At 47.4% G+C, this 21915-nt stretch overlaps 2 protein-coding genes and 1 long non-coding RNA gene across 3 annotated transcripts; all 3 read right to left on the bottom strand.

The window, feature by feature from the left end:
• Positions 1–204: 204 nt before the first annotated feature.
• Positions 205–14390, bottom strand: LOC114152804 (A disintegrin and metalloproteinase with thrombospondin motifs 2-like). Its single transcript, XM_028030838.1, has 25 exons — positions 14238–14390; positions 12495–12934; positions 11805–11964; positions 10864–10961; positions 10227–10310; positions 9940–10023; positions 9251–9404; positions 9015–9120; positions 8789–8932; positions 8587–8719; positions 7842–7955; positions 7529–7674; positions 7369–7458; positions 7188–7270; positions 5198–5331; positions 4794–4917; positions 3832–3912; positions 3597–3760; positions 3351–3510; positions 3148–3280; positions 2851–3061; positions 2399–2528; positions 2253–2327; positions 1602–1947; positions 205–1061 (listed from the first exon to the last, which is right to left on the bottom strand). Exons 1-25 carry the CDS (start codon positions 14302–14304, stop codon positions 416–418), a joined length of 4107 nt encoding a protein of 1368 aa, XP_027886639.1. The 5' UTR covers positions 14305–14390; the 3' UTR covers positions 205–415.
• A 2266-nt stretch (positions 14391–16656) lies between these two features.
• On the bottom strand, positions 16657–19756 carry rps14 (ribosomal protein S14). The gene is made up of 5 exons (XM_028031039.1): positions 19618–19756; positions 18744–18894; positions 18518–18679; positions 18373–18449; positions 16657–16769 (listed from the first exon to the last, which is right to left on the bottom strand). The coding sequence occupies exons 2-5, from the start codon at positions 18890–18892 to the stop codon at positions 16702–16704; spliced, it is 456 nt and encodes a 151-aa protein (XP_027886840.1). The 5' UTR covers positions 18893–18894; positions 19618–19756; the 3' UTR covers positions 16657–16701.
• On the bottom strand, positions 17009–18366 carry LOC114152901 (uncharacterized). The gene is made up of 2 exons (XR_003597239.1): positions 18198–18366; positions 17009–18151 (listed from the first exon to the last, which is right to left on the bottom strand). It is a non-coding gene; the product is annotated as an uncharacterized LOC114152901 (long non-coding RNA).
• Positions 19757–21915: the final 2159 nt, after the last annotated feature.

The raw sequence follows: 21915 nt of genomic DNA, 5'->3' as shown, positions 1-21915 counted from the left end.
GCTGCCAGACTGAGACAGGACTCCAACCGCCATTCATACCAAGTTATGATGCAGAACCCCTGGTTCTGGTTGGTTCTGGCCGGGTTTGGTGGGCCCAGAGGCCCGTAAAGGGTTCTGGTTTTCCCGTAAACCTTGGCGGACTGCGGGACACTCAGACGGACTGAGGCGATCCAGATGTTGATGAGTCATGATGACATCAGAAGCTGGAAGAGACTTTGCTTTATTAAGACAGGATTAGTTGGTACAAACAGCATGAGTATAAAACCCAACAGAACCGGAGCGTTCTGCGGCCCGGTTCTGGTCGTTCATGCCTGAAAGAGTAACTTTGCTTTAAGCTCAGAGAAACAAAGATGGAGGAGTTTCTGTCAGTTTCTGTTTCTCATTGACTGATATTATTAAGCCCAACAGAACTGGGTCAGTCCCTCCACCTTGCCCTGGTCTGGTTCTGCTGGGCCAGGAGGTTCCGCCTCGCCCTGGTTCGTTCTTCCAGTCTCAGAAGGTTCTGCAGCTGCCTCTCCTTCAGAAGCTGCTGGATGCGCTGGTTCTGAGTCCGTTCGTGGAAAGGCAGCACTCGGGGAACGAAGAGGTTCTGCTGGTTTCTGGTGGTACCGTCCGCTCCAACCACCCGGTACTGGACCTCATCCACCGAGTTCTTCTCCCTGGAGGCCGGTGCCGGCACACCTGGTGCTGTGGCAGTGTGTTCGGAGGTTCTGATTGGTGGCGCTGTCTGGTTCTGATCAACCGTAACCACGGACACCAGGGCGGTTCTCCTGCTCAGCAGATACTCTGGAGTGGTTCCTATCGGCCGTGCTGTCGTAGTTCCAGCTGTGGAGGTAACCGTGGTAACCATGGTAACCGCAGTAATTGCGGCAGCTGTGGTAGCTGGAAAAACAGGCGTTTTGTCGACGTACGTCTGAAACTCGTAGTCATAGTCCACATAGACAAAGTTGGTGCTGCTCTTGCTTGTAGGGGTTGGTGTGCTGGTGACATCACTGATTACATCACCAACCGATGAGGTAGACGAGGTCACCGACATCATCATTTCAGTCAACTCCCAGGAACTAGAAGACAAAGGCACAAATTTCACATCAAAATAGGAATGAGCTCTGAAACATTGGCTTCTCTACTCCATGTAGGCGCAAGACATTTGGTAGAAGTAGCTTGGTATTAGCCGTTTGCTATTAGCCATTTTGTATAGCTGTTTGGTATTAGCTGTTTGATATAGACCGCTGGCTGTTAGCCGTTTGGTATTAGCTGTTTGCTAGGGCTAATACCAAACAGTTGTAGTAGTTGCTCTTTGGTATGAATTGTTTGGTATGGTCTTCTGAGTTTGGTCCAATAAATCCTTTGAACGTTTGAAGAAGAAAAATGTGAGGAAAACAAAATAAATAAATAAAAGTTTGCAGCTAAATTGTTGATTCAGCAGATATGTCATGCAATCATAAAGAAGACAACTGATTCATAACAATCAGAACATTCTGGTTCGTTTCGACTAATTTTGAACCAGTTTGATCTGGTTAGACCTGGTCCGACACGGTCTCAGTGGGTTTTACATCAGTGTGTATTTTATGTCTTAAAACTGTATTTACTACTTTACTGACCTGCTGTTGTTTGCTGGGGAGTCAGTGGGACTCTGGCTGCTGGAGTTGCTGGAGTTGGTGAAGTTGCTGGAATTGATGAAGTTGCTGGATCTGGTGAAGTTGCTGGAATTGATGAAGTTGCTGGATCTGGTGAAGTTGCTGGAGTTGGTGAAGTTGCTGGAATTGATGAAGTTGCTGGAGTTGGTGAAGTTGCTGGAGTTGGTGAAGTTACTGAACCCATCAGAGTTGCTGGCGTTCCTCTCGCTGCAGGACTTGCAGCACATCTGTCTGTATCCAGGGATCGAACAGTACCGACTCAGCGCCTCCATCCGGCAGAAGACAGAGCGGTCGCCATGGCAACGCTGCCCTGCAGACACAGAGGGATCAAGAAAGTTCTGGGAGATCTAAGCAGTCCAAGAAGTTCTACAGAACCGCCGGAACCCTCAAAGATTGGGCAATGCTAATGCCAGTCTGACCCAGTGAGACAGACACCAACAACAATAATCGGTTCTGGTCAGAGAGACGACCCCTCTGCTACATAGGCAACGCTCCAAAGGTCCAGTTGGACGTGGCTGATGGTTCTGACCGGTTTAGTTGTTGGCATAAAGAGGACAAACGAGGAGACGTCGGTCTAACGGGTCAGAAGATGGAGACGGATTAGCGGGTTCTTACTGGGAGATGTCTGTGGAGCCGGGAAGCTGGGGTTGGACCTGGACAGCCATAGGATGATGGCATTCTTCGGATCTCCTGGGAAGGAAACACACCGTCAACGGTTGATTGGCTGCAGCCGAGAGACCTGCCTATTGGTCAAGGCCTACCGTTGCAGGGCGGGGCCTGACAAGGGCGCGCTGCTATTGGCTGCAGATCGCTGCAGTTTCCAGGTGAACCTTCAGGATTCAAACACGCAACCTGACGGTCCTGAGTCCCGTTTCCACAGGAGGCCGAACACTGTGAACACATTCATGGTAGTTAGACTCTAAACAGACCGCCGGACTGGAACCAGTGACCCGCTGGCATTCGACCTGTCTGAGGAAACAGGAAGTTAACAGCTATATGAGCTGTAAGAAGGAAGGCCGAGGGTGCATGAACAACTGTTCCACAGAGAAATGTGAACCTTAGTGAAGGGAAGCATGTAAAAATCCTTAACAACATTCAAATTAAAACCAGAATAAAGGAAGAAACTGGAAGTCTGAAGGAATTTGGTCTCGAGAACAGCTTTAAGAGTTTGAGGAGAAACGGGTCAGACGCGGTCCTGTAGCCATGTCCTCACCGCGGTCCAGGGCCCGGTCCTCCAACCAGCGGGGCAGAGGAACCGGTTGCAGGTCTGCTTGGCCTCTGGCCGGTCATTGCCACAGAGCTTGCTGTTCACTAAGCGGCGCTGCTTCCCACTGCTGGACTCCTGCTGGCAGCTCACCCAGCGGCGCTGCCACCCTGTCTGCCCACAGGAGGCGCTGCAGGCCTCCCAGTCCCCAGTCACCCACCTGGTGGAAGAGCCAAATGTTAGCCTGCTGCTGCTGACCAGACGGATTGGTCATGTTGGGTTTCTGTGGTCATCTGCATGAGTTACTGTGGAGATCTGCAGCTCTCAGCATTGCACTTGCGGCTGATGGGTCTGGGCTTGTTGATGTCGGAGCAGTAGACCCTCTCCACCATTTTCCCGTCAGCCTTCCTCCTGCAGCCAAACCGGGTGTACTGCGTCCCTACAACAGACGCTGACCTTTAGTCCCAGGAGGGTCACTGTAGACTGGACACCTGCTGGCCAGGACATACCTCCACCGCATTGCTGGGAACAGTGGGACCACTTCTTCAGGGCCCACTCATAGACCACAGCTTCCTCCTGCACCAGGTTGGACTCAAGAGAGGAGCGGATGTAGTCCTGAATGATGTAGCTGTAAGACACCGTTACCTTGGAGTCCAGGTGAGAACGGACCTGAACAGCAGAGAAAGGAGGAGGTTGGCTCTTCTGGGCCTTTCAGAACCATTGGCGGTATTGCACCGGTCCTTCTTTGGACTGACCATGAGTATGACGCCGTACTTCAGCGGCCCGTCGCTGTGCAGCGCCTCCTGCTCACCAGTCTTGTTGTACTGCCACACCACTCCCTTCTCTATCACCACCCGGCTCTCAGGAATCTCATGTTCATCATTGAGGAAGAAGTGATCCGTCTCCTGGTTCTTCACGGCTGCAACGTAAAACTAGATCAACTTTGTTCCTGAGTCATCGGCCGACCGAAAGCGTCTTTAGTCCACCTACCCAGGGTGTGAGGGCTCCCCTTAAACTCCTGAATCACCAGATGCCTGGCTCCTTTGGGGATTTCCAGCATCTTCAGGTAACCTACAGTATGGGGCCAATCATCATTCAGACATTCATCAACCTGTTATAACATTACGACCACAGACTCCATCAGCACTCCAAAGATCTGCTTTGGTTCTGGAGTCCAAGCAGTCAGAACCTGACCATATGAGGAACCTGAAGCCTCAGACTGGTTGGTCCACAACCCGAAGTTTGAAGAATTGAAAACTTTATTTCTAAATTCCAAATTCCTTCAGGATTTAGAAATTCCAAAGTCCTAAACAGTTAAGCTAAAACTAGACAGAAAAACCAAAAGCAGATTAAAAAAATGCTTTTAACTGTCCAGAGTGAAGAAAGAAAGACAGGAAAGAAAGTTTTCAGTTTCATATGAGGAGGTGGTGATGAGAAACTGCTAAATATCATCAGCATAGCTGAGGCAGGATATCATTGGTTAGCTGCTTCTAGCTCCTGCTAGCTGCTATTAGCTGCCATTAGCAGTGGTTATCTGTAGCTAACAGCGCTACACAGACTTGTGACACACATTAGCTGAGTAAGTTCAGATGTAACAATCGCTCCCAGTCACTGGTGGGTCTGAGCCTTACCAGAGGCACCAAGGACCCTGGTCCAGTTAGCGACCTCCACTTCCTGTTATTCCTGCCATACGTAGCGGCAACATCTGAGCCATGTCAGCCTGGTTGATTTACTCCATACCAACATGGAAATTCACATTTTATGTTTGTTTCTTTGCTGTTTTTTTGTGACATTTCAAACATTAGTTTATAATTTTCATGACAATTGGATGTAACAGCTTTGACAAAGAGAACATCAGACCCATCAGACTGAAGACCCTGACCCAGTCCCCGAGGTTTCTCTGATGGAGAAGCTGTGGGTGGTCATAATGTTGTGCCTGATCAGTGAGTCACCTAGCTTCCTGGTGCTGCGGGTGAAGTTCCCCTTAACGATCTTACAGGTGGAGTCGTCTCCCCCACAGACTCCGCACTGATCCTCCCGACGGTCCGAGGCGATCTGGCCGTCGCATCCCACATGCTGCAGGGGGGGAGGACATGCAACAATGCTGAGCAACGCAACGCTGCTGAGCGACAAGACCTCAGAAAATAGGAACTAATTCTACAATAAAATGGTCAAATTGGTCAATCACAGGGAAAACAACAACTGGCCGAAAGAAAATAAAATCCTAATTATTCAGGCTCATCTTGGGTCAAGAGTTTTTATTTCCCTCTTTATTCCTCAGTAAATTAGAAACAAGAGTCAGGAAAAAACAGATCAAGATGTGAGTCAGGCCTGGAAACTGAAGCACAATAAAGACCTCACACTCTCCTCGGACGCAGACGCTGTAGGCATCGTCGTAGGAACACAGCGTCCCATCATGCACCATTCTGTTCATGGACACCACGGCACCCGTCTCCTTGGACTGACAGTACAGACGGCAACGCTCGTCCTCTGCACACACACACACACACACACACACACAGGCTCAGAGAGATTTAAGGTGGAATATCTGAAGATGATCATAAAAATCTTGCAGACACTAAATTATTCTCAGATGATGAAGAGTTAAAGGGAAGAGAGGCTCAGAGTTTCCTTCCAACAACAGATTCCTGTGTGATGACTTTAACATGTGAGCGCACACCCCCACCACACACACCACACACGCGCCCACACACACACACACATCCATGTACTTCTATACAAACTGAGGACTTTGCATTGACTTCCATTCATTTTACTAACTGCATTTGTGCCTAACCTGGACACTACACAATACTAGTTTACTCATTACTAACCCTAACCAGAACTTAATCCACTGCTTACCTTTAAAGCTACCTAAGCTAGAAGCTGCAAAAAAAGAGAGGACCGCGAAAATGTCCTCACTTTCCCCACTGACCTCTATTTGTGGGTAAAAGTGTTCCTCTATATGTGTTATATGCAAGAATGTACTCAGCCACGCACATGTATTTATCGCCACATTAGGATAATTCAGACCTCGCTTTGGTCCGAATAAGTTAAATGTATGGTCATAATTTTAATTTATTAATTAAATTAATGGATTTTATAGATTTTAATTTGTTAAAAATTGTAATGGAATTAATTGTTTTTTGTGGGGGGTTTTGTATACAGAAGTTCTGAGTCAGAACCTTTGTATTTGCACATTTCTGGTTTTAACAACATCATTTTTATTTTATTTTTTAAATTGTTTGCAATAAAAAAGAAAGAATAAAAAACTAAATATCTTTGTTGTTGAGCTCATATTCTATTTATTCAATAATTTAGCAGCGGTTTAACACTTGAATTGGAAATGTTGCTTATTTAATTGATGTATGATTTTAGATTTAAATGTGAGCAATTAATTACAGACCCTGAAATTAACTCCATTAACATTTTAATCCAGTCCCTTTACTTGGTCATTGGTCCTCAAAGACGCATGAAAATGCCAGAACAAGTCCTGAAGAGTTAGCCTAAACAAGTACAAACACTCATACACACAGGTCTGTCTTTGATATTTGTGAGACCCGTGAATTACAGAGTGCATTCCAGGGACATTAGACTGAAGTTGAACCCAGATCTGGTCCGTCCCACAGCATTACACAACATCCCCACAATGAGAGGAGATTCTACTGAGAAATGAACCCAGAGGTCCTAAAAACACATCTGGCCACAGCAGAGACTGTTTATATCAGCAGCAGCCAGGAACAGCTTAGTTCCTGTTTACTGGCATTATGTTAGCATAGCGGAGTGTCTGTTACTGACAACGTGTTAGCATAGCGGAGTGTCTGTTACTGACAACGTGTTAGCATAGCGGAGTGTTTGTTACTGACAACGTGTTAGCATAGCGGAGTGTTTGTTACTGACAGCGTGTTAGCATAGTGGAGTGTCTGTTACTGATATGACATTAGCATAACTTTTGACATGTTGGTAGCATAGCAATATGTCCTTTTTTTCTCCCCTCCAGGGGGTCTTTTTTGTGGGCTCAAGTGTCCCTTATATGAAAATAGGCTGACAGGAAAAGGGGAAGAACAGGGGGGAAGACATGCGGCAAATATTGCCGGGTAAGGGAATCGAACCTGCGACAGCCGCGCCGAGGACTCAAGGCCTCCAAACGTGGGTCGCGCTAACCCCTATGCCACCACAGCACGCCTCATAGCAATATGTCTTTTACTGGCATCATGTTGGCATGGCAGTGTCTGCTACTAGTATCATGCTAGCATAGCAGTGTGTCTGTTTCTAGCATCATGTTGGCATGACAGTGTCTGCTACTAGCATCATGCTAACTTGTATGTCTGAGTGTGTGTATTTACGGTCAGGATGCTCATATGGGCGCCAATGATGCTTCATTCCTTCATGCTCCAGGAATGGATTCCAGGCTTTACACTGATCCTCCCTGAAACACAACGACACTTCAGATGTTCTGATCCGGTCAGCCTGAGGACAGAACCAGGTTCTAACCCGGTCAGCAGAAGGACATATCCAGGTTTTGACCTGAAGTCGGTGAGGGGGGGGCAGTCCTCCTGGCTGCACAGCTGGAACTCATAGCTGTTCCCGTAGCAGGTGCGCCCTCCATTGGCTGGACTGAGAACAGCGACAGGTAAGTGTGTCTGATTGGTGCAGCTGGTGAGTGAGATCATTGCTGGTCACTCACGGGGGGTTATCACACTGTCTGGTCCGGAACCGGACCCCACCCCCACAGGTCCGGGAGCAGCTGCCGAACGGACTCCAGCGCCCCCAGTTTCCGTGTTGCTTCAGGAGGTTTGGGGTGAGCTTGATGCAGAAGCCTTTGAAGCAGTGCTGCAAAACAGACAGCTGCCTTGGTGACTCATCTGGCTGTGTGGATAAAGACTAGAAATATGTCCTGCAGTGGTACCAACCAGTATCCGGGAGGTACTGGATGGTTTCTCTGCTGCCAACAGAACTTGGCCGCTAAATAAACGTTGACGATGAATTTGTGAACTCACCTTGCCTGGTCCGCACTTGGTCCCATCCAGTGGGGGGCCTTTCTTGGTCTTACAGAAAAATGGGTTGTTGTAGTCGCTGCACCACAGCTGCTTGCAGGGATCAGGGGTCATGTACTGAAGACACAGATCACTCAGAGATCAGGATCTGTGGTTTATATGATCTTGTTGATCAGAAAATAATCAGAAATCTCTCCAGATGTAAAATGAAAACAACCCTGAGCTCCATGAAGAAAAAACCTACAACTGACAGGAAAACACTAGCAGGACTTTAATGAGCTTTCTGAAATTTCCAGTCCAGCTGCTGGCCGGGTCCAGATGTAGTGTTTGTTCAGATCTGATAACAGGAAGCATTCCTGGCAGATCGGGTCCAGCAGGTCTGAGCCCGATGAGCTGGACGTTTCTACTGATGACTTTGGTTCTGGTGGTTTTCTCCTCTGAATTGGATCAGGACAGGAAACATTTCAGCCAGCATGTCTGCCAGCTCTTCACCTCTGACAGACAGAGTCTGGGAATGACGGGCTAAAGGGACGATACCACCAGATCGTAGGAGGTTCATTTTCTATTCAGGTTAATATTAATGAATAAGTAGATCATTCTGCTCAGAGGTTTCAGCAGGAACCAACTCAGAGGCAGCTGTAAATGGTCGCTGCTCAGGTTCGGTGAGAACCTTGGTTTCGGCTGGACTCTGGGTCCGGTTGGATTCTGGATCAGTAAGAACCTTGGATTCGGTTAAACTCTGACTTACGGCGGTACACATGCTGAATCCCGGGCCAAAGTCGAAGCGGCACTGCTGGTCCATGGTGTACTGGAAGCCCGGTAGCTGTGGCTGGGCGGGCCACTCATGGCTGAAGGGGTCGTCACGGAGACAGTCATAGGCGCTGTGGGCAGAGGGAGCGGCTGTCAGTGGAAACCCTCCTGGCGCTGCAGGCACTGCGGCTGCTACTCACTTCAGGTAGCGGTGCAGCTCCCTCCAGCTGCAGCTGGACCAGTGATAGCGGTAGAAGGTGGCCTGGACCCGGGGAGACATGATGCTGCCCAGAGGGACGTCGTCCATGCAGTCGTTCATCTCCCCATCGTGCTCCATGCCCAGCCTGCACACACACACCTTAGCTTAGTTATTTATCACTAAACAGGTAGTATTATCCTTAGTATCACCATTATTGTGTGACTCACACGTGGCCTGTCTCATGCGCAGCAACAAAAGCCGAGGAGAATCCGTCTTCTAGAACCAGGACACAGCTCCGGTGCAGCTGGCACATCCCGGTGACCGGAGCATAACCTACAGCACCGCACAGCACAGGAATGGGATTATTATTATTATTGTTAGTAGTAGTAGTACAATGGGTAGCTGTAGTACTATAGGTAGCTGTAGTACAGCAGCAGTACCAGAGGTAGTAAAGTAGTGGTACCCTGCATGCCAGTGGGACCGAACTCCTGGCGGGTCAGGTAGATGGTGTGGTCATGCTGCGCCTCCTGGCTCTGCTCCACCTGCTGCAGATACGACCATCCGCAGACGTTCTCCAGGCTCTTCTGAGGATTCCCCACTGCAATCAGCTCCTGGGACTGAGGGGCCAAACAAGCCCAGCTTTTAGTGGTTTTCTACTTTAAACAGGAGCTATTCTGCCTGAATAGTTCATTGAGGTCAGAGGTTTAATGAGCAATGGGCCGGATCAGAACCTCTACAACTGTGACCCAGCTGGTGTTACATAGAGATCCTAATGTCGGGTTTTAAAAGGAACAACACTGAGCTACAGATGATCAACTTCCTGTTATCAGGACTGACTTCCTGTTAGCATGTGGCCTGAGCACAATCACTTCCTGTTAGCTATAGCGTGAGCAGACTGATTCCTGTTAGTTGTGGCATGAGCAGACTGACTTCCTGTTAGCATGTGGCCTGAGCAGACTGACTTCCTGTTAGCAGAGTGACTTCCTGTTAGCATATGGCCTGAGCAGACTTACTTCCTGTTAGCAGAGTGACTTCCTGTTAGCATGTGGCCTGAGCAGACTGACTTTCTGTTAACTGTGGCCTGAGCAGAGTGACTTTCTGTTAACTGTGGCCTGAGCAGAGTGACTTCCTGTGGTACGTTGCAGCCTGTACCTTGGTGCCGCTCAGCATGATGATCCTTGCTACCACCACGTTGATGTTGGCCCCCAGAGAGGAATCCTGGTAGATCTCATTGACCTGGAGGAGACGAGCAGAATCTGCATGAGGAGCTTCTGAATGAAACCAAAAGCAGGAAACCTCAGCAGGTTCGGACAGAGCAGAACAACAGACAGAAGGAACCAGAACCCAGAGCAGTCCTTCTGGGTTCTGGTTCATTCAAGTAGCACTGCTCTGCAGCGCCTACAGGGCTGCATGCAAAACTAACGACTGCTTCCACCTACAATGTTCATCAGGGTGAGGAGATACTTCAGGATGTTTTCGCGGCCATGGAAGAGAAGCAGGGAGTAATCCACGGCCAGCAGCACCTGGAGGACGCAGAGGCAGGTAAGCACCAATGAGAGAGCAGGAAACTAAATGCCTCACACAGAAAACACCGTAAATGTCAAACACAAAATTAATCAACGTAGAAAACATGAGGAAACGTCGAGTCACAAAAAAATAAGGTGAGATGGAGAAGATAACTTTTGACCTTTGAAGGTTAGCAGCAGTGAGCGGTTTTGGTTCTGACCAACCGTTTCTCAGGCGGTTTGTTCTGATGCATCACAGTGAAGACCTTCAGAAACTCATGGTTCTCTTGGTGCTCCAGAACCAGACAGAGGAGGGTCTATGAAATCGTCCAGTCTGTCTTCGCTAGCTGCAGTTCAAGTCTTTGCTGGCTGCTGGACTTCAGGTGTGACACCAGGAAAGATTAAATAATCTGGTGTTTTTCTGGCGCTCAGGTGACTCATCCTAATCTCTGATTGGCTGAGAAGCAGATGGACTCCTGGGATTTCATCTGCTCAACTGATCAAAGGTGCCAATATTTTGTTCCGACATAAATCTGGAGTTCAGAGGGCAAAGGTCAGAAAGGTCACGTACCTCAATGTGAAACATTTCAGCCATGGTGTCGCGGCGCCGGCGACCTGACCCGTTTGGACTCGGGGTTGGGTTCGGGTTCAGCAGTCCTAGCAGCGGCCCTGCAAGCACAATTCATCCGGTCTGAAGGTCAGGATGTCAGCTCAGCTGATTCAGTGGACCCAAACAACTGATGGTCTTTCCAGAATGGACCAGAACCACAGAGACCTCCATGAACCTCATCAGAATCCCAGTGGCGGGTCCAGTTCCCACATGGAACCAGTCAGTCCTGTAACGAGTCCCGACCCGGCCAACCGAACAGCAGCGGCTCTCAGTCAGAGTTCAGCTCATTGCCACAGGCTTTAACTACGACATACACTGGAAATAAAAACCAGATGAAGCCAAGAAGCCAAAGGCTGACCTCTGACCTCACACACTGAAGCCAGCAAACCCTGATGTCCATAAACGGTTGCTATGGAGACAAGGCAGAGAAAATCTCTCTATACCTCATAAACCGTCTGAAGAACAGTTATGAGGCTGCACCAGTACTGACCAGTACAGACCACTGGGAACCACTACAGTCCACTGTGGCAGGAAACCCATTGGGAAGGAAAAATCTTCCTCTGGGTTCTGTGTATTTTTGAGATGTGTCTCACAGCATTTTCTGTTTCAGTGCTTTGCTTGCAGTGTCTCTGTGTCTCCGAGTGTCTCAGTGTGTCTCAGAGTGTCTCAGTGTGTCTCTGTGTGTCTCAGAGTGTCTCTGAGCCCAAAGCCAAGTTTCCTGGACCTTTTCCACCATTTTATTTTCCTTCTTTCAGCTGGAATGAAGGAGGTGGAGGAGCTGTGGCTCGGTTTGTTAGCATTCTAACACTCAGCACAGAATGCAACAATCTGAACTCCTGACCTCCTGACGGTTGCTGTTATCTGAACCAGATCTGGCAGAACAGAACCAGTGCTTGACTCACCTCGCAGGAAGTCCTCTGAGGTCTGATTAGCAGCTGATGGTTTCCTGATGATGGCCGAAGAGCGATAAACCACGTGCCTTCGCTCGCCTTCGCTCTCCTCTTCGTCGTCTTTCAGCGGTTCGATAAAGAACTCGTCTCCTCCGGTCCGGATCATTCCTGCCTGGAGACACAAGAGCCTGCTGTAACCCGGTTCTGGATCAGGTTACCTGTCTGGGCAGCAACCAGCATTAAACTAAAACCGACTGGATCGGCCCAGTTGGTACAGTTTACCAGATTTTATCAGAGATAAAATATCATCATGATGAAGACTAAAATGATCAAAGCCAGTCTGGAGGAAAGCTGAAAGTCCTGTTCAAAACACATCTACCTCCTCAGATCCAAAGATTCCTCAGCAGATCACTGAGAAACAGATCTTCAAGGATCTGAAACACTGACGCCTACCAGAACCTAAACCAGGACCAGGACCAGATGTCTAGGAGTCTCCAGATTGTCTCTACCAGTCTCCTTTGCTGAACCAACCCTCTTCTTGTCCTCCGTCACCACCTGATCCTTGCCTCTACTCTTTGTCCCTGTCAGCTCTTCTCAACATCCTGTCCAATATGGCCGCTGTTCCCCCAAAGCATTTCAGCCTCATCTTTCAGGAATCTGGTCCTGAACGTTTTGACCAATTTGGTTCTGGAAACCACCTACCAGTCCGTCGCAGTTGCTGATGGCCACAGACGTGTCGTCCAGGTCTGACACTGTTCCTGTGTAGTAACAGTCGTCCTCTCTGATTGGCTCAGAGTGCAGGTATCCTGACTCCTCCCACTCCAAGGTGGCAGTGGGAGCGATGAGGCGGGAGTTTGGACGCAGCCGCAGGTGGAGGTGCCGACCAAACACCGTCACGTTGTAGAAGAGCTCCGCCTCTTCCTTGGGACTCCTCCCCCTCCATGAATGGCTGAACGATGATCTCCAAGTGGGCGGGGCCTGTTGTGCCTGGGAGTTGTTGGGCGTGTCCTTATTTGAGGGGGCGTGTCTCTTGCTTCGGTACGGATGGTGGGCAGAGACTGATGCTGAAAGGAGCCGTCCCTCTGAGTCGGTTCTGATTGGACGAATTATGCTGAACTCTGACAGAACCTGATGGAGAGAACCTGGGAGACAGAGAGAAGATATTTAAGATCGGGTCATCATCAGATCAACGTCAGCAGATCAGAAAAATTATTGACCCAGTTAATGTGAAATGGACCCAACTGCATCTTCAGCAGAACCTTCATTAAAAACCTAGAAGTCAGTCATCACTTGCAGCCAGCGAGTTCATCATATGTGACAGGCTACTGGAGCTAAAGTAGGACCAACCAGGACCAACCGGTACCAACCCCTACCAGGACTACGGTCAGACCCAAACAACAGACACTTTGGTCTTCATTACTGGGGACCAGGGACTGGACTGGGTCCATTTGTGTTGGACCAAACCGGTCTCTCTCTGTCCATCTTGTAGCGTCAACAGCAGAGCCATCCAGAACCAGACCGTTGGTTCTGATGTTCTGGTTTCAGGAGAACCCCTCTAGAGCTTTAGCTTGGAAGTTGCTGATTCTGCTTCTTGGGTTCTTCCTGTCGGTTGGTACCGCCTGGTCCGACCGGTGTCCACTGATGGCTCCAAGACTTTAACTGAAGGAAGATGCTTCACTCTGAGGCATATTTCCTAGACTTCCTGTCCAGTTTTGAAACCAGACCAGAAGTCATCTGACCCAGCTCCACCAATCAGAGCAGAGCGAGCGCAGGCAACTGCTTCAGGTACAACAACATCCTGGTTCTGATTCCGGTTCCTAGAAGTCAGATGGTTCTGATTAAACTCCATCCAGAACCAACCCGTCTGTTTGGAGACAAAATGCAGGTTCTTCTCTTTCCTCCGAGACAATTTTAATCTTTAATTTGGCTCCTTTTGAGTTTACTGTGAATTTAAATCTTTCTTCTCCTGTTTGTCTTTGTCCAGTCGGGTACAGATGGGTCCAGTTGTTTCTCTTCCTGGTTTCTGTCTCCAGGTTGTTTTGATGTTCTGGTTTGGATCCGTTCTGCTTCATTCTGGTGTTTTTCTGAGGGTTGGACCTTGTTTATTTTGGAGAAATGGTTCTGGTTCTGGAGGAACACCAGGATCCCTCTGACTCCTGCAGGTCCCTGCTCTAAGTGCGCTCAGTAGACGTTTTCCCTCCCTGGAACCCCAGACGGATGGATGCATGTGTTCACAGTAGCTGATATGATTTACACACACACACTCTCTTTCTCTCTCTCTCACACACACGCAGGAGGATGTGATGAAACCTGAGCTGCTTCACATTCTCTGAGCGCCTGAAACATAAACTCTGAGCCTTATGGAGGGAGCATGCAGGGGTCAGAGGTCATGGCTGGAGGACCTGTCCACCACAGAAGAAGAAGAAGAGAGGAACCTTAACTCACCTGAGAGGCAGCAGCTGATGTGCAGCAGGAAGACGAGGACCAGCAGTCCAGAACCGGGCCGGTCCATGGTGGAGGGACAGACGGGAGACGGACCGATCCAGACTGACTGAGCGCCGGAGCTCCGGCTCCTTCACTCTGTCATTATCTCCTCCCTCCGCTGCCGCCGTGTGTGTGTGTGTGTGTGTGTGTGAAATAATTTGATGTTGTGACTCTGGACCAGCCAGAATTGCTGCAGCTGCTCGGTGTGACTGCGCCCCCTGCTGGACAGCAGCTGCAGTCACGCTGGAAAACTGCTGTGTTCAACTTGTGCTAAAAGCAGTTAGTCTATCAGAGAAGCTACACTAGCCTAAAATAGCATCTGAATGCTAACAGGTAGCAGCTAATGCTAATGTTAGCATCCATAGTCCACGAATAATTAAAGAAACTCTGGAAAGATGAACGGATAGAGAAACCCTTTGCTACAAAAAATTTGTCTGAACCTCAGTTATTCAGCAATTTGAAGAACCTGACTGGAAAATGTTGCTTAATTTGTTGATACTTTATATATAGTTTTTGGCTGAAATGTGGTTAAGTAATTACCGTTGGACCGAACCAACGGGTCCAACGATGACGTCAGAACCGGACGTCATCAGAACCAGGTCCAAAGCTGCTCTGATCTACCGACCTGAGACATCAATCAGAGAAAGTCCTCCACCGGCTCCACCGGAGCTCAGAGCAGGAAAACCTTTTTATACCAACATCCCAGCATCGTGGCGTTGCCATGGAGACGACAGAGGGCCATTTCCATGGCAACGTTCCATGATGGTTCAGACAGGAGTTTCCCTCTATGTTGAATCTAATCAGCTGCTCTGTTGTTCACACGTGTAAAAATCTAAAAATCGTTTTGTTATGAGGAAGTTCTGGATCTGTTCGGATCTTGTATTATATTATATACATCTATAATCCATTCCCTAACATTCTTGTATATTCTTTGCATATAGCTTCCATATTTATATTTATACACAATATCTGTATCTCTTGCTATAACCCCTTATAGTCCATACAGACATAGTCTTGTACATCTGTAAATAAATATTTATATTTCGTAGAGCACTTCTGGATAGATGCAAACTACATCTCGTTGCTTGTACTTGTGATAGTGCAATGACAATAAAGTTGAATTCTATTCTAGTCTATCCACTCGGTTCTGATAAAAATGAGGCAGCAGCTGGACAGAAGATAAAGAAATGAGAACGGTCCAGGCCCGGCGGCTTGGGGGATTTGGGAGTCATTTCCCGCCCACAGAGTTCAGCTGGTCTCGTTTGCTTTTCCTGACATGTTTACAGACATTTCCCAGCACAAAGCATGGAGAGCCTCCAAGGCATCAGAGGGGTCTTCATATTCAAAGGTATCAGTCAGGGGAAGGCTACAAAAGAATTTCCAAGGATCCACATGGAACAGTGGAGAATAAATATGGCCCAACAGCGACATTACCAAGAACAGGATGTCTGAACAGGAAGGCAGCACTGGAGGAGCTGCAGGAGTTTCTGTAACTACTGTCTGTGCACTACATGAGACGATCGTCTTCTTCACGTGTCTGAGCTTCAGGCCAGCCAGAGGGAAACCTGAGCTGACAGGAAAACAGCCAAGCCCGGCTTCATTAGCAAAAACATGTTATGGTCCAATGAAGAGAAAACATCTACAGTGGAGCATGGTGGTGGCAGCATCATGATCTGGAGCTGTTAGTCAGAATGGAGGGAATCCTGAACGGCTCCAGATACCAGTCAGTGTTGGAGTAAAACCTTCAGCCTTCACAGGAACTTCATGTTTTAACGACCCAAAACACACAGAAATCAAATGAAGAACAGCTTCACTGCAATGAGACTAAGGCTTTGGAATGGCCCAGTCAAAGTCCAGACCTGGATCCCATGGAACATGTGAAGAGGGCTGAGCATAGACAGGGCAACCTGCCTGTTTGCTGTATAAAGAACAGGCTCCTCCCAGAAACACAGGCTGGAAGAAAACCAGAGGTCCTGCAAGAAGCCGTTAGCTTGAAGGAGTTTATGCAGCCAGGTTATTTCTTTTCCCTCTGCATTTTTCAGTTTGTTTTTCTGCTAAATTGTGCAGGTCAAAGGTCACATTAAAAGTGTAAAAAAGTTGTGAAATTGTCTTTTTCACACACTGAAAACCTGACATGAACAGGGCAGGTTAACTTTATATCTACTGTAAATAACCTCAGATTTTGTATTTTTAGAAATAACCTTCAGTTTATGCTAAACATCCTTTCAGATTAATAAAGTGGTTATTTTAAAGGCAACATAAACCTTTATGTACCCCATGTTGACGTCTGGCTGGCTGCGCCCCCTGCTGGTCAGAGCCAGTCTGGGCTCGGCGGGTTTCAGCTTCAGAACCAATCAGAACATTTTCACATCAACCAGACTCAAGAGTTAAACATAAGCTTTTATTGTGAAATTCCAGCAGCTGTTTACAGACGGCGACCGCGGCGACCGCCCTTCCTCCTGGTAGAGTCTGACGGGATCGGAGTGACGTCCTCTGGACACAAGAAGAAGAAGAACGTGGCGGTCAGTTAAAGGGACGGTGCACCAGAACCATTCCGGAGGTTCACTTGACACTTTGAACCGAACAGATAATCAGAACCACAGAGCAGAACTCCATGACAGCAGAACCAGGCTGTGGTTTTTGGTGACCAATGATGGTAACCATGACAACAGGCAGAGCCACAGACAGGTTCTGCTTCAGGCCCAAAGAGAGACGGGATTTCTGAACCACCCTCAGTTATTAACATTTAATCAGTTATTGATCTCCATACAGTCACTGAACAAATAGAGAAAACAGTTTAAACATCAGATCATTAAATGTGATGATGAATTTGTCCCAGGTTAATGCCCCTCCCAGCAACAGGTGGGGGAGGGGCTCTGCAGCAGACTGGTTTCTGCCTGCAGAGCAGAAAAACATCCAGGAATCACAGAGTTATGACAAGTCTGAGTTGTTTAGATGATTTTAATGCATTTCCCTGACCTCTAGCCCAGAAACATTTATTCTACCTTCAGGAAAACAATGCAGATATTTTAAACCTCATGGATCAAACCTCTATCTGAAGGGTTTCAAGTGACCAAGTGGCTTTTACTCGTTTATTTTATACTTTTCTCTGAAAGTTAGCCAGATGTTCATGACAAACACTGAGTGGGAAATATTGATATAAAAGGGAAACAAAATAAAGCTATATTGTTTACAACAGCAGCCACTGATCTGAAACGAGACCTTTTTATTTTATTATGCTAACTGTTTATTTGTAAGCGATCAATATGTCTGACATATTTCTGGTAAAGATTTGTTTCTGTCCATCCTGGTAACGTCTACAGCTCCTTTAGATCAGATCATCAGATCTGATCTGATCAGATTCTGCTGATCTATTAAAGATCAGCAGAATCTTTAACAGCTTAAAATTCAGATCATCAAATCTTCTTCCTGTTTCCTCTAACATAAAACCTGGAGCGATCCTGAGCCAGTCAGCGTTCCTCTGTCTCTACTTCCGATGTCGGCGTCTGTTACAGTTTTCTGCACTAGAAATGTGTATTGTTCTGCTGGCGCCTTCATTACCCAAAATCCCTCACTAGTCACATGACTCAATCAGTAGATTTCACCTGAGTTTAAGTCAATGTTAAACTTTAGATGGAAAATAAAGTTTTAAGTTTAGACAGAAACTTCTCCAAGTGTCCAGTGGGGGCAGTAAAGTCCCAATTGGAACCACAATAACGCCAGCATAACATACTGACTTCATGATTACAGTTAAACATGGTTACCATGGAAACAAATGAGTCTGCAAATGTAGACAAATTTCACAAACATCCCATAATAACCATAATAATCCTTTGTGACTAAGGACAACGAGCAAATCAGAGCTCAGCTTCTACCTGAAGAGACTAGACCAGAACTGGGCCAGAACCCACCTGGTGGAACACTAAACACACTGTGTGTGTGAACCAGGTCTTTATATCCTGGTGGGAACATCTCTGTCTACAGTGTGGGTTGTAGGGACCAGTGCTTTAGGGTTAGAGGTCAGGGCTAAGGTGGTTAGGCTGTAGAAATGAATGGAAGTCAATGGAAAACACGACTGTGTGTGAGTAAGTAGTACCGATGCGTCCGATCTTCATGCCGGACCGGGCCAGAGCTCTGAGTGCAGACTGGGCTCCAGGTCCAGGAGTCTTTGTCCTGCAACAGAGACACAGCTCAGTGTGCTGACCTCCGGGCAGTAAACCCTGACCTCCAGCTGAGCCTACCTGTTCCCTCCGGTGGCCCTCAGCTTGATGTGCAGCGCCGTGATGCCCAGCTCCTTGCAGCGCTGCGCCACGTCCTGAGCCGCCAACATGGCGGCGTACGGCGACGACTCGTCTCTGTCTGCTTTCACCTTCATGCCGCCGGTCACGCGGCAGATCGTCTCCCTGGAAACAAGCGGTCGTCAGAACCAGACTGGGGAGTCTGAGGTTGGGACGGGGGTGCACTTACTTCCCGGAGAGGTCGGTGACGTGGACAAAGGTGTCGTTGAAGGAGGCGAAGATGTGGCAGACGCCGAACACGTTCTCTCCCTCAGCCACCTGCGGGCCCAGGCTGATCACCTGCTCCTCCTTCTTCTCCTTGCCTTTACGGGGAGCCATGTCTGCTGACGGAACCACAGCATCAGAACCAGAACATCACAGCCTCACCGTGTCTGTTCAGAACCAGAGCATCACAGAGATACTGGGTCCTCTCAGAACCAGTCCCTTACTGGGTGTGTTCAGAACCAAGCAGAGCAGTAGGTTCAGAATCACACCAGCAGCTGTCCGGCAATGGAAGCTCGACCTGCAGCTTGATGCTACGGATGCTAACCAGAACTGATACCAGAGTCAGTTAAAGCTGCGGCCCCAGTCCTTTTAACGGACTGACACCAGAATGTTCTCCTGAAGTTCGGATCTGCTATTAAATATTGCAGTAAATTCTACATTTACATCGAGTCACAACCCGCAGCCAGGATAGTGTTAGCATGTTAGCTTTCCCTCAGACACAGCTGAAATAAACCTAACATTTATCACCTGGTGAAGAATTTCAACGCTATGAACAGCCCACCTCATCATTCCGAACCCTAAATAATCTCTAAAATAATAACTTTCACAATAAACCAGCTCTATTTTCTTTTTGCTAGAGAAAGCACCGTGAGAAACGTAACATGGCGGCACGGCACAGCGGAAAACGGAACATAAACGTAGCTTTAATATTTCACAGAAACTTAATTCAGACCCCACCAGAACCTTAATGCATCAATCTGTCAGAAAACACACTTGGGTTGGTAGGATGGTCACCTGAAAGGAAGATTAAAGCGGATTTATTCCTCAGCAGGACTCACCTTACAGCGTCTCTTCACTGAGCACAATCAGAAAGGAAGGAAATTCCGCCACCGGAAGTAGAAATAATGAGACTCTCGAGCTGCTGCTGCTGCCCCCTGCTGGACACTTCTTCCCTCGCTGTTTATCAGATTGAATCCTTCAATCTCAATTTTGATCTGATCACACTCAGCTATCTTTATAGTCTCATGATTTTGTTTTGTTGCTAATTATATGGTGCTTTTATTTTAATTTTATCATCTTTTTAATTGATCTTGTCTTACATTATGTAAATAGAGTCTAATTATTTGTTCATTTTTAAATATTGTTTCACATGAAAAAAAGACTAATAATTTCTTTGTTTTTAACTTATATTTATTTTGAAGCAACTAGTTTATATTATTTTCTTTATGTTTATAATTTTTAATTAATGAAAATATTCATGTGCATGCATGACTATATCACATTTTAAAGTTTTATTAATTTAGCATATTTATTTCTCCTGTTTTAATGAGCTATCAGAGAAATAACTGTATTATTAGAATCAATCTAAAATTCAGCAGTTTTTCTAACTCTGACAGATTAAACCGGTCTGACCTGGTACCTGACCCGGTACCACTGCAGAAGCTCAGAGCATCTAGAAACCAGATATTAGAGCAGTGTGTGAATACTGGGAGGAGAAACGGACCAATCAGAGCAGAGAGTTTGACCATCTCATTTATTTACAGAATCATATTGAACACGATGCAGAAGAAGAAAATACTCCAAAAACTACAAAAGAAACTATTTAAAAACACACTCTCTCCCTCAGACACACACAGACTCCCACAGGCAAACACTGAGCATGCAGCATTAGTCCAGTTAATACAGTACAGAACAATATCCATCATAGTAGAAAAAGCTGAGAGGATTATTGGGGACTATTGATCACTGATTGGTTCTGCAGGCCGACAGGAAGCAGGAAGAGGAGCTCTCTGGGCTGGACCTTAAACCAGCAGGGATACATTCAGCCGGCTCATTTATTAACTTATTAACGTCTGGAGCTTCTTCCTGCTTCCTGTCTGCAGAGCTGCGGCGGAGAGGTGAGATCCCACATCTTAACGCCGCCGCGCCGCTGAGTCGGGAAGCGGATCCTGAAGCGGATCCTGCAGCAGAACGATTCTTTTCGGGAGAGGAATCGACTCAGCCTCAACAGCAAAAGTTTCTAAAAAATGACATCTCAGATATTTTTGCATCGTTCACCACTAATAAATACTTTCAAGTGTCGTAAGAGTTCAGAGTGAAGGTGCAGCTGTAAAAACCACCGCGACTGTAGGAAACAGCCGTTCGCTCTGCGGCGCCACCCGGAGTCCAGGCGCGGCATTGCAATGCAGGCTGGCTGCAGCAATTTATTATCAATCAGCTGCAGCAAACACTGGCTCTAAAGGTCAGGGCTCGTCCACAGGCTAGCCAATCAGCAGAGAGGGGCATCTTAAAGGGACAGGAGCGTAAACAGAGATTTTCTGCAGTGGTGTGCACCGCTAGCTAAAAATTTAGCTACGCTAATGCTAACACGCTACAACAACACGGTATTTAACAAATGCTAACAGCAAAGCCATTCAGATTATTGACAACCCTTCAGCACCGCTTTAATGTTGACATTATGATTTCCATGTTCATTACAAAATGATGTTTACATGCTTTTCATGTTCAACTTTATTCAACTGAAGGTTCATAAAATAGCTGGGAAAATTAGCACTTCAGAATTTATCCAGAAAAATCAAGTCAGGACAAGCTAAGTTAGCAACAACGCTGAAGCTAAAAAGTAGCTCTGCTGTTAGCGCATTAGCATTATTGTGCCCACCACTGATATGAAAGCATGAATTCAGAGCAGGAGGAACAGAACAGGTCACCAGAACAGAACCTGATGGACCCGCCTTAAGGTGCAGCGGCTTTCTGACTCAACTTCCTGTTGGATCAGTGGGAGTCGCCTAAACCTTAGCTAGAAGGCTCCGCCCCCGATGTCCCGCCCCCCTGGATCCTCAACCTGGACTCCGGATGACCCAGAGATCAGTGTGAAGCGAACCAAAGGGCAGCAGCAGGGAAAACATTCAGCAGCTGCTAAAACACGGAAAAACCCAAACCAGGAAGCTGGAAGCTTAAAAAGCTTCAAATATACAAACGCCACACAAGAAGGTATAATATCATCATCATCGTCGTCGTCGTCATGGTAAGAATCTGATTGTACAAAGTTCTACATTCTCCCAACGGTAAAAAGCTCCTGAAAGCTTCAGAGACAAACACAACGGGTCCAAAAAGGCAGAATATCAAAGTGGCACCGG

Source organism: Xiphophorus couchianus, chromosome 11 (genome assembly GCF_001444195.1).
Source record: "Xiphophorus couchianus chromosome 11, X_couchianus-1.0, whole genome shotgun sequence".
Taxonomy (NCBI): domain Eukaryota; kingdom Metazoa; phylum Chordata; class Actinopteri; order Cyprinodontiformes; family Poeciliidae; genus Xiphophorus; species Xiphophorus couchianus.
Note: the sequence above shows the minus strand (reverse complement) of the source record. Positions and strands in the feature narration are given on the sequence as shown.